Below are 13,347 nucleotides of genomic sequence, written 5' to 3' on the forward strand. Positions count from 1 at the left end.
TACATTTATCTACGGTAAACTTATACTTTGTTACATTTATCTCCGGTAAACTTATACTTTGTTACATTTATCTACGGTAAACTTATACTTTGTTACATTTATCTACGGTAAACTTATACTTTGTTACATTTATCTACGGTAAACTTATACTTTGTTACATTTATCTCCGGTAAACTTATACTTTGTTACATTTATCTCCGGTAAACTTATACTTTGTTACATTCATCTCCGGTAAACTTATACTTTGTTACATTTATCTCCGGTAAACTTATACTTTGTTACATTTATCTCCGGTAAACTTATACTTTGTTACATTTATCTACGGTAAACTTATACTTTGTTACATTTATCTCGGTAAACTTATACTTTGTTACATTTATCTCCGGTAAACTTATACTTTGTTACATTTATCTACGGTAAAACTTATACTTTGTTACATTTATCTCTACGGTAAACTTATACTTTGTTACATTTATCTCCGGTAAACTTATACTTTGTTACATTTATCTCCGGTAAACTTATACTTTGTTACATTTATCTCCGGTAAACTTATACTTTGTTACATTCATCTCCGGTAAACTTATACTTTGTTACATTTATCTCCGTAAACTTATACTTTGTTACATTTATCTCCGGTAAACTTATACTTTGTTACATTTATCTCCGGTAAACTTATACTTTGTTACATTTATCTCCGGTAAACTTATACTTTGTTACATTCATCTCCGGTAAACTTATACTTTTATCTCCGGTAAAACTTATACTTTGTTACATTCATCTCCGGTAAACTTATACTTTGTTACATTTATCTCCGGTAAACTTATACTTTGTTACATTTATCTACGGTAAACTTATACTTTGTTACATTTATCTACGGTAAACTTATACTTTGTTACATTTATCTCCGGTAAACTTATCTTTGTGTTACATTTATCTCCGGTAAACTTATACTTTGTTACATTTTTCTGGTAAACTTATACTTTTATCTCCGGTAAACTTATACTTTGTTACATTTATCTCCGGTAAACTTATACTTTGTTACATTTTCATCTCTGGTAAACTTATACTTTGTTACATTTATCTCCGGTAAACTTATACTTTGTTACATTTATCTCTGGTAAACTTATACTTTGTTACATTCATCTCCGGTAAACTTATACTTTGTTACATTTATCTACGGTAAACTTATACTTTGTTACATTTATCTCCGTAAACTTATACTTTGTTACATTTATCTACGGTAAACTTATACTTTGTTACATTTATCTCCGGTAAACTTATACTTTGTTACATTTATCTCCGGTAAACTTATACTTTGTTACATTTATCTCCCGTAAACTTATACTTTGTTACATTTATCTCCGGTGAATTTATACTTTGTTACTTTTATCTCCGGTAAACTTATACTTTGTTACATTTTATATGTACATCAAGCAGGTTAACCAGAGCAGTGCGGAGATGAGATATGGTTTTATTTGGTGAGATTAGCTCTATAAAATAGACTATATAAGTTTCACTGTAACAGGGAGCCACAACACAAATATTCCAGTCTAACAAAAGATACCACTGTACAAACACAACCCATGTAGGACAGGCAGTCCTTACATGGACTTCACTGTTAATATATTGTCTTCATCAACCAACCAACCAACCACCAACCAACCAACCAACAACCAACCAACCAACCAACCAACCAACCAACCAACCGATCAATCATAATCAATTCTTTTATTCCTTTGTAGCTCCATTTACTGTATAATAAAATAGATTTTTGATCTAACATGTTATGAGTATACCTTGGAGAAGTTTGCAGCCCTCCTCCACAGTAGAGCTCACCAGCAGGTCTGGGATATCTCTGTCTTGTAAAGTCTCCAACACCTTGCTCTACAATCACATCAGTTGTCATAATAATTACCCGCCATTGATATAAATAAAATAGATTTGAAATATCCAAATATGATATCGTTCTTATCCATTCTTTACAGAAGTGAACATACAGGACATTGATACACAGAAAACAATAAATATTATTTCTACTTACATTAAGAACAATAAATACTATTTCTACTTACATTAAGAACAATAATACTATTTCTACTTACATTAAGAACAATAAATACTATTTCTACTTACATTAAGAACAATAAATACTATTTCTACTTACATTAAGCACAATAAATACTATTTCTACTTACATTAAGCACAATAAATACTATTTCTACTTACATTTAAGAACAATAAATATTATTTCTACTTACATTAAGAACAATAAATACTATTTCTACTTACATTAAGAACAATAAATACTATTTCTACTTACATTAAGAACAATAAATACTATTACTACTAACATTAAGAACAATAAATACTATTTCTACTTACATTAAGAACAATAAATACTATTTCTACTTACATTAAGAACAATAAATACTATTTCTACTTACATTAAGCACAATAAATACTATTTCTACTTACATTAAGCACAATAAATACTATTTCTACTTACATTAAGAACAATTAATACTATTTCTACTTACATTAAGCACAATAAATACTATTTCTACTTACATTAAGCACAATAAATACTATTTCTACTTACATTAAGAACAATAAATACTATTCTACTTACATTAGGAACAATTATACTATTTCTACTAACATTAAGAACAATAAATACTATTTCTACTTACATTAAGCACAATAAATACTATTTCTACTTACATTAAGAACAATAAATACTATTTCTACTTACATTAGGAACAATAAATACTATTTCTACTTACATTAAGACAATAAATACTATTTCTACTTACATTAAGACAATAATACTATTTCATACATTAAGAACAATAAATACTATTTCTACTTACACAATAAATACTATTTCTACTTACATTAAGAACAATAAATACTATTTCTACTTACATTAGAACAATAAATACTTTTCTACTTACATTAGGAACAATTAATACTATTTCTACTTACATTAAGAACAATAAATACTATTTCTACTTACATTAAGAACAATAAATACTATTTTCTACTTACATTAGAAACAATAAATACTATTTCTACTTACATTAAGAACAATAAATACTATTTCTACTTACATTTAAGAACAATAAATACTATTTCTACTTACATTTTAAGCACAATAAATACTATTTCTACTTACATTAAGAACAATAAAATACTATTTCTACTATAAATACTACTACTTACATTAAGAACAATAAATACTAATACTATTTCTACATTAAGAACAATAAATTACATTTAAGAACAATAAATACTATTTCTACTTACATTAAGAACAATAAATACTATTTCTACTTCTATACATTTTAAAGATTACATTAAAATACTATTTCAATACTTACATTTAGCTTATATATTAATACTATTTCTACTAACATTGATACATTAAGAACAATAAATACTATTTCTACTTACATTTAGAACAATTAATACTATTTCTACTTACATTTAGAACAATTAATACTATTTCTACTTACATTTAGAACAATTAATACTATTTCTACTTACATTTAGAATAATTAATACTATTTCTACTTACATTTAGAACAATTAATACTATTTCTACTTACATTAAGAACAATAAATACTATTTCTACTTACATTAAGAACAATAAATACTATTTCTACTTACATTAAGAACAATAAATACTATTTCTACTTACATTAAGAACAATAAATACTATTTCTACTTACATTAAGAACAATAAATACTATTTCTACTTACATTAAGAACAATAAATACTATTTCTACTTACATTAAGAACAATAAATACTATTTCTACTTACATTAAGAACAATAAATACTATTTCTACTTACATTAAGAACAATAAATACTATTTCTACTTACATTAAGAACAATAAATACTATTTCTACTCACATTTAGGCAGGCAAATACAATCCTTGCATCTTTCCGTTTGAATTCTGCAATCATCTCAATAATGCCCTAAAACAAGAAATAAATTTACAATTCTAGTTATTTCCTCTTCAAATCTCGTTATACAAACATGCACCTATAAAGACATTTTACAAGGTGGTATCTATTTTAATATGACAAAGTATCCACCTGTCATACTGTATATATTATCCATACTACAATATAAACATACTGCAGCCTCCCAAATATACACACATTCAGATGTCTGTAATTAGTGTACAACGAGCTATGCTTATAACAAAGTGATTTTGTTGGTCTTAGAGGTTTAGAAATTAGAGTTTTAGAACTATAACCATGCTTTACTGTATTCTATAGTCTGTTTCTGTTACATGTTTTATCTATCTATATCTGTACATGTCTAGTCGTTTCTGTCACATGTTTTATCTATCTATAGTCTGTTTCTGTTACATGTTTTATCTATCTATAGTCTGTTTCTGTTACATGTTTTATCTATCTATAGTCTGTTTTATCTATCTTAGACATGTTACTTATCTAACTAAACAATGCCAGTGTTACCCACATGTCACTTCTATCTGAGACATTTTGTATGCTTCCGTCTATAGATGCGTCCTCGTTTTGGAAACTGTTACGTCATGTTCATGTAAAGCTTGACTTCACTCTATTTTCTAGAGGAGTACATTTCCTAGGTCAAGCTAGGCAACTGACCACCTATATATGTTCGCATTAATGCATTGAAATGATCTTTGAAGATTATTATCTATGTACAAGGATAAATTTTCAATGTTACGTAGTCTTTATATTATTGGGCGAAACCTATCTATAGTCTGTTAAATCTATGTTCTACTCACATTTTAGAATCAGGCTATACTATCCTTGCATCTTTCCCGTTTGAATTCCTGCAATCATCTCATTATGCCCTACAAACATCATTTATAATTCTATTACTCTTCAAAACACCGTTATATCATACGTCTAAAAAGACATTTAAACAAGGTGGGAATCTATTTGAAATATGACAAAGTATCCACCTGTCATACTGTATATATTATCCATACTACAATAAACATACTGCAGCCTCCCAAATATACACACATTCAGATGTCTGTAATTAGTGTACAACGAGCTATGCTTATAACGAAGTGATTTTGTTGATCTTAGAAGTTTAGAAATTAGAGTTTTAGAACTATAATCATGCTTTACTGTATTCTATAGTCTGTTTCTGTTACATGTTTTATCTATCTATAGTCTGTTTCTGTTACATGTTTTATCTATCTATAGTCTGTTTCTGTTACATGTTTTATCTATCTATAGTCTGCTTCTGTTACATGTTTTATCTATCTATAGTCTGCTTCTGTTACATGTCCTTAGCTACTCATCTCTATAGTCAGTTTCTGTTATATATCAATTTATAGTATGTTTCTATTATGTTATAGGTATCTATCTATAGTCTGTTTTTGCTATACATGTATATCCTATCAATCTATAGTCTGTTTCTGTTATCCTACCCATCTTACCTGTACAGAACTGTAGTCTGTAGCAGTGATGTAACTGCAATCGATAATAACTGATCTCAGTTTGTCACCTGGATACAACAAGGAAAAACACATCTTTAGAAATGATATAAAATTACAATATATATATAAACATAATGAGAAACATCAATAATTACACAAACTATGACTTTTACTTGGAAGCTTTAGAGAATCACATCGATTCTAAAAATGATGCTGTGTGATAGACAGGAAATGGTAACTTGTTATTGTGTCTGAAATTGTAATTATGATTCAATTCTGACCTTGTACGGTGGCTGCCTCTGTAACTGTATTCTGTAAGAAGTCGACGGCGGGGAAGCGTACCCCTTGGTCCATCTTTAGTATCACAACGCCTGTATCTGTTACCTGTGAAGAGAGAGGATGTTTGATGAAGACTACAGGATAGTTTTATGGTCTTATCCCATTAGGAAGTACACTTATGCTTTATGCTGTTGGATGTGTTTTATACTTGTATATACAAAAATGTAATTACAATTTCAATGTTGCTAGCAATCTTGATTATAGCTGTGACTTGGCTGGAGTTTAGTTTGGTATGATATGTGTAATAAATGTAGAAAAGTAGACAATGTATAAAATATCTGACTTTTATTTATAGTATATTGTACTTACTCTTATTTTTGGTCTGGCCATCGGGTATAGCAGAGCAAGCAAGTCCACACCAATACCAATGATGATGCCATACTGCAGAATGCAAAAACATTTTATATTCAGTTGGTGTTGTGGGGAGTCTTCCTAAATATCTACTGACACTTGGAATATCTGTCAGACATCCATTTACATGTTAACTACCAAGTATTTTTATATGAAAACAGTGTATGATGATAAGATGAGTTTTGATACCAGGGAAATAATCATTTTTTATCAAGAAAGCACAATGATGACTTTGTTAATTGGTAGTAACTGTTTAATTAATCACATTATAAAATATGCAGTTAGTGTAATACCGGTAATACTGAGGGAAAATACTTTTAGCATGAAAAGCATTGAAGTAAGATTGAACAAATATGTTTGACCAAAAAGTGTATAAACTTTTCAATAAGGTGTAAATGTACTCACCTCGATACCCACGCCTAACGAAGCCACAAACGTTATAAACAGTGGAATCAGGTCGATTTCTAAAAGTGATAAACAGAAAATGTATCAGGATTGTGTGAGGAGTGAGCTGTTAAATTATAGTACGATCTGGTTTGGTTTAGTGACCATATTAACACCCTGTGTCATTGTGAGAGGAGTGAGCTGTTAAATTATAGTACGGTCTGGTTTGGTTTAGTGCGCTGTATTAACACCCTGTGTCATTGTGTGAGGAGTGAGCTGTTAAATTATAGTACAGTCTGGTTTGGTTTAGTGCGCTGTTTTAACACCCTGTGTCATTGTGTGAGGAGTGAGCTGTTAAATTATAGTACGGTCTGGTTTGGTTTAGTGCACTGTATTAACACCCTGTGTCATTGTGTGAGGAGTGAGCTGTTAAATTATAGTACGGTCTGGTTTGGTTTAGTGCGCTGTATTAACACCCTGTGTCATTGTGTGAGGAGTGAGCTGTTAAATTATAGTACAGTCTGGTTTGGTTTAGTGCGCTGTATTAACACCCTGTGTCATTGTGTGAGGAGTGAGCTGTTAAATTATAGTACGGTCTGGTTTGGTTTAGTGCGCTGTATTAACATCCTGTGTCATTGTGTGAGGAGTGAGCTGTTAAATTATAGTACGGTCTGGTTTGGTTAAGTGACCATATTAACACCCTGTGTCATTGTGTGAGGAGCGAGCTGTTAAATTATAGTACAGTCTGGTTTGGTTTAGTGCGCTGTATTAACACCCTGTGTCATTGTGTGAGGAGTGAGCTGTTAAATTATAGTACAGTCTGGTTTGGTTTAGTGCGCTGTATTAACACCCTGTGTCATTGTGTGAGGAGTGAGCTGTTAAATTATAGTACGGTCTGGTTTGGTTTAGTGCACTGTATTAACACCCTGTGTCATTGTGTGAGGAGTGAGCTGTTAAATTATAGTACGGTCTGGTTTGGTTTAGTGCGCTGTATTAACACCCTGTGTCATTGTGTGAGGAGTGAGCTGTTAAATTATAGTACAGTCTGGTTTGGTTTAGTGCGCTGTATTAACACCCTGTGTCATTGTGTGAGGAGTGAACTGTTAAATTATAGTACGGTCTGGTTTGGTTTAGTGCGCTGTATTAACACCCTGTGTCATTTGTGTGAGCAGTGAGCTGTTAAATTATAGTACGGTCTGGTTTGGTTTAGTGCACTGTATTAACACCCTGTGTCATTGTGTGAGGAGTGAGCTGTTAAATTATAGTACAGTCTGGTTTGGTTTAGTGCGCTGTATTAACACCCTGTGTCATTGTGTGAGGAGTGAGCTGTTAAATTATAGTACAGTCTGGTTTGGTTTAGTGCACTGAATTAACACCCTGTGTCATTGTGTGAGGAGTGAGCTGTTAAATTATAGTATGGTCTGGTTTGGTTTAGTGCGCTGTATTAACACCCTGTGTCATTGTGTGAGGAGTGAGTTGTTAAATTATAGTACGGTCTGGTTTGGTTTAGTGCGCTGTATTAACACCCTGTGTCATTGTGTGAGGAGTGAGCTGTTAAATTATAGTACGGTCTGGTTTGGTTTAGTGCGCTGTATTAACACCCTGTGTCATTGTGTGAGGAGTGAGCTGTTAAATTATAGTACGGTCTGGTTTGGTTTAGTGCCCTGTATTAACACCCTGTGTCATTGTGTGAGGAGTGAGCTGTTAAATTATAGTACGGTCTGGTTTGGTTTAGTGCGCTGTATTAACACCCTGTGTCATTGTGTGAGGAGTGAGCTGTTAAATTATAGTACGGTCTGGTTTGGTTTAGTGCGCTGTATTAACACCCTGTGTCATTGTGTGAGGAGTGAGCTGTTAAATTATAGTACAGTCTGGTTTGGTTTAGTGCGCTGTATTAACACCCTGTGTCATTGTGTGAGGAGTGAGCTGTTAAATTATAGTACGGTCTGGTTTGGTTTAGTGCGCTGTATTAACACCCTGTGTCATTGTGTGAGGAGTGAGCTGTTAAATTATAGTACGGTCTGGTTTGGTTTAGTGCGCTGTATTAACACCCTGTGTCATTGTGTGAGGAGTGAGCTGTTAAATTATAGTACGGTCTGGTTTGGTTTAGTACCCTGTATTAACACCCTGTGTCATTGTGTGAGGAGTGAGCTGTTAAATTATAGTACGGTCTGGTTTGGTTTAGTGCGCTGTATTAACACCCTGTGTCATTGTGTGAGGAGCGAGCTGTTAATATAGTGCTATTAATCAGCTGTTATGATATTGGCCCAGTTATTAGGCCGAGGTCTGTGATATTGGATCGAGGCCGAAGGCCGAGGGCCAATGTGACAGACCAAGGCCTAATAACTGGGCCAATATCATAACAGTTGATTTATGACACTTTTATTAATTAACTATCTATGTCTGCATACATTTAACATTGTAATTTGTACGTCTAGATATCTGATTTATAACTTAGTCTAAGTATATTACTAACTGCACAGTCAGTGATAAATCTACAAGTGCATCCCGCATCCATCATACCTAGTGATGTCATCCATCAAAACACCAAGCATATCTTCGCTGTTTTTTGCATATTTGTCCCTGGCCCTTTTGACAGACGACTCGTCAATCTCCATGTTGTTTGTTGACTGATTTCGTAAAACGCTCTAGATGCTAGGTCAAATAACATAATAACACTGAGAACTTCCGAATGACAAGGCGCGTTCGATTTGGCGCGTTTTTCAATATAAGCCGAGTTCAAAATCGGCCAATACATGAAGTCGGCCAATATCATATTAGACTAGTTGCGTCAATTTTTTTCAATATTGGCCGAGTTTGGCCAAATACAGCTCAGCCGGAAAATCCATACTAGTAACATAGATAGTTAATTAATAAATTATAGTACGGTCTGGTTTGGTTTAGTGCGCTGTATTAACACCCTGTGTCATTGTGCGAGGAGTGAGCTGTTAAATTATAGTACGGTCTGGTTTGGTTTAGTGCGCTGTATTAACACCCTGTGTCATTGTGTGAGGAGTGAGCTGTTAAATTATAGTACGGTCTGGTTTGGTTTAGTGCGCTGTATTAACACCCTGTGTCATTGTGTGAGGAGTGAGCTGTTAAATTATAGTACGGTCTGGTTTGGTTTAGTGCGCTGTATAAACACCCTGTGTCATTGTGTGAGGAGTGAGCTGTTAAATTATAGTACGGTCTGGTTTGGTTTAGTGCACTGTATTAACACCCTGTGTCATTGTGTGAGGAGTGAGCTGTTAAATTATAGTACGGTCTGGTTTGGTTTAGTGACCATATTAACACCCTGTGTCATTGTGTGAGGAGTGAGCTGTTAAATTATAGTACGGTTTGGTTTGGTTTAGTACCCTGTATTAACACCCTGTGTCATTGTGTGAGGAGTGGGCTGTTAAATTATAGTACGGTCTGGTTTGGTTTAGTGCACTGTATTAACACCCTGTGTCATTGTGTGAGGAGTGAGCTGTTAAATTATAGTACGGTCTGGTTTGGTTTAGTGCACTGTATCAACACCCTGTGTCATTGTGTGAGGAGTGAGCTGTTAAATTATAGTACGGTCTGGTTCGGTTTAGTGGGCTGTATTAACACCCTGTGTCATTGTGTGAGGAGTGAGCTGTTAAATTATAGTACGGTCTGGTTTGGTTTAGTGCGCTGTATTAACACCCTGTGTCATTGTGTGAGGAGTGAGCTGTTGAATTATAGTACGGTCTGGTTTGGTTTAGTGCGCTGTATTAACACCCTGTGTCATACATACTAACTACTCTATACAAACAGTTTCAATTTTATATTCAAAACTATATATAAAACGCTTCTTGAGTAAATTATTGAAAAGTGTTCTGATTATAAGGTATAACATACTGTTTGCTTTCCACAGTTTTTTGATGATTTTGTAGTCGACCATCTGTATGACAGCTGAGATGATGACCGCTGATAAGGCCGACTTGGGGATGTAATAGAAGAGTGGAGTAAGGAACTGAAGGGCCACCAGCACCACAGCACCTGTAATAAACCAATCATAGTCACTGTAACAATGGACCAATCATAGCATCTGTAACAGACCAATCATAGCATCTGTAACAGACCAATCATAGCATCTGTAACAAACCAATCATAGCCACTGTAACAATGGACCAATCATAGCCACTTAACAAAGGACCAATCATAGCAACTGTAACAAACCAATCATAGCCACTGTAACAATGGACCAATCATAGCAACTGTAACAGACCAATCATAGCATCTGTAACAAAGGACCAATCATAGAATCCATTAAAAGGGACAAATCACAACATCTGTTACCAGCGACCAATTACATCATCAAAGCATTACCTTAACTTCTAATCATAGAACATGAAATCTTACCAGTAATAAGCCCTGAGGCTGGAGTTTTGACACCACTTTGAGAATTGACAGCAGTTCTGAAACAGATAAAGATAATATTGTACTGGAAATAGCATCAATACAAAGAAGAAGCCAAAAATCACAGAACTTAAATAACAAAATCACACATTCAGAAACAATTAAGATAATTTTCTTTGCTTACCTTGAGAAGCTTCCAGTCACTGGATAGGAAGACATGAAGGAGCTCAGAATGTTAGCAATACCTGGACAGGTAAAACACAGGTAAAATTAGTGCAGCCCTAAAACGTTCATGGCAATTCATAAATCAATTTTAATCCGATGAATATAACTAGGTAAGAGGAGTGGCCACCCTTTGGTACAGACTACATCATATGGGTGAAATTATTATTAAAACACTATCATGAATAATATTCATAAAAGATGAAAACTTACCAATAGATATCAGCTCTTGGTTTGGATAGATTTTGTAGTTATTTTGTCTTGCTACAAACAGAAGAGACACCAAATTAAATATGTGAGTAAATAAATGAGGTATTTTGATTAATATGGTAATAATTCACTTGATGACACTGACAATTGAAGAAATACAAATGAATTCCGATTCAAAGTACAAGTATAAACTACCTTACCAAATGCTTTTCCAATGGCGATGAGCTCCACCAACCCCAACAGTGGTACAATACCAATACCAGCCCCAATGGACTGTAATACACAGCAGGTTATCAAGTCAACGCTTACTTCACTACATCTAGGATCTCTTTGTTTATTGATACAAATCAAAACTATAATAATTTTTACTTCAGTGTAAGAGTTGAACAGACAAGGCATTTAATACTGACAGGTTTGAAATAATACAATCTGTTCTACATGAAGTAATTAAAATGTTATCACAGGAAAGTCACCATTTGTCTTGGTAAACCTTTCCAATTAATCAGTTTAATTTAATTTTATCATTTTTATTCTAACTGATTGATTAATTAATTGAAGGGGCTTAATGTCCTTGTTCTGGTTATAACCAAGTCTTCTCCAGTTAATTTTCCAACTTCATTTCATCATTTCTACACACAAGAAAATGTTTCTCCATTAATTCATACTGTAAACATAATTATTTTACCGGTAGTTTTATTTTAGCGCTCTTCGTGCTGTCTTAGAAGCACTAATCATGCACAGCGCTAAATTTTGTAAAAGGGTATTTCCGTTGTTGAATCACCAATTACGCTAATTTATATCCACACTAATAAACCATAATTTACAATTTTCGGATTAGCGCTAAAATTAGTGCATTTACAGTAGTTTACTATTTGTAAGATAAAATAATGTGTATTAGATTTTTCCCATTCCTTACACTTGACCTGTTATAAAACAACTTACCGACAAGATAGTACCAGAAGAAATGGTTTCATTTCCATTTTGAAGAGAAAATGACGGAGCTTTGAAGGGAGGTAATCCTGGCTGTATTTCCCCGGTTATACTAATAGCATCCTTGATGTTCTGACTTTCTAGGATGGCGACCACTCCTGAGGCTCCGATCACGATGATGGCATTAGCAGCTGTAACAAGCATAAATATATCTCACATACTAAAACACTGAGAATCAACAATATAGGGTGTATGGAGCAAAGAAGTGAGAGCAAATTATCATACATGGTAACAAAAAGTGGAATGATTTGTGGTGTGGAAGTTTTCTCTTGAATAAATATCTGTGCATATTTACATATGGAAACATATAAACAAGTGCAAAGTTTTACTTGTGAATAATTTCAGTAAAAGATGCATAGCACATAAATTATCACATCTAGAAGTATTATCAGTAAGATTTTTCATGATCTTGAATGAAGGTCAAGGTCATTTATTTGAGCAAACCTGTGACTTTGTAGGCTACAGACCCAAGTGTCCGTTAAATGTGACTTACCTGTCCCACTAAGCCACACGATGTAGCGACAGACCTTCACACACAGGTTTGGGGGCGAACCATCCGGAGGGTCATTCCATTGAATTGTTCTCATTTTCTGTTGGGCATTACAACAAATATCAATATACTTTTTAGACAGGACTTTTCTAAACCTATGTTGAATTACATAAAAACAAAACTTACCAAGAAAATAATTTTGAAATCAAACAACCATTTACTGAATTTAATTATCAAATCTTAAGTTGTAGATATTTTTTTTAGTCAAAATAATTCTAACAGATACCATAATTTTATGTCAGATATAAAGGTGACTTGGATTGTGTCTATTAAAGAAAATATTTAATGAAAACTATGTTTTTCTCAACATTACATGAAATAGATATGTGTATGACATACAAGCTGATCGGTAGTGTTCTTAATCTAGAAGGTTTAGATGGCAGAAGGGTTAGATGGTGGAAGGTTTAGGTAGTGTTCTTAATCTAGAAGGTTTAGATGGCAGAAGGGTTAGATGGTGGAAGGGTTAGATGGTGGAAGGTTTAGATG

General features: G+C 33.2%; 1 protein-coding gene across 2 annotated transcripts in view; it reads right to left on the reverse strand.

Moving 5' to 3' along the window:
* Positions 1-13,347, reverse strand: part of LOC138323348 (sodium-independent sulfate anion transporter-like) — a 44,154-nt gene that overhangs the window by 1,569 nt on the left and 29,238 nt on the right. For both annotated transcript variants that reach the window (XM_069267922.1, XM_069267923.1), the window contains 13 exons: positions 12,805-12,901; positions 12,264-12,442; positions 11,522-11,594; positions 11,325-11,375; positions 11,074-11,134; positions 10,893-10,948; positions 10,389-10,529; positions 6,546-6,604; positions 6,099-6,170; positions 5,732-5,834; positions 5,451-5,518; positions 3,919-3,984; positions 1,797-1,884 (listed from right to left, as the gene is read on the reverse strand). In XM_069267922.1, the coding sequence (XP_069124023.1) occupies positions 1,797-1,884; positions 3,919-3,984; positions 5,451-5,518; positions 5,732-5,834; positions 6,099-6,170; positions 6,546-6,604; positions 10,389-10,529; positions 10,893-10,948; positions 11,074-11,134; positions 11,325-11,375; positions 11,522-11,594; positions 12,264-12,442; positions 12,805-12,901 (1,114 nt within the window). The remainder of the gene's footprint in view (positions 1-1,796; positions 1,885-3,918; positions 3,985-5,450; positions 5,519-5,731; positions 5,835-6,098; positions 6,171-6,545; positions 6,605-10,388; positions 10,530-10,892; positions 10,949-11,073; positions 11,135-11,324; positions 11,376-11,521; positions 11,595-12,263; positions 12,443-12,804; positions 12,902-13,347) is intronic.

This window comes from Argopecten irradians, chromosome 5, assembly GCF_041381155.1.
Source record: "Argopecten irradians isolate NY chromosome 5, Ai_NY, whole genome shotgun sequence".
Lineage (NCBI taxonomy): Eukaryota > Metazoa > Mollusca > Bivalvia > Pectinida > Pectinidae > Argopecten > Argopecten irradians.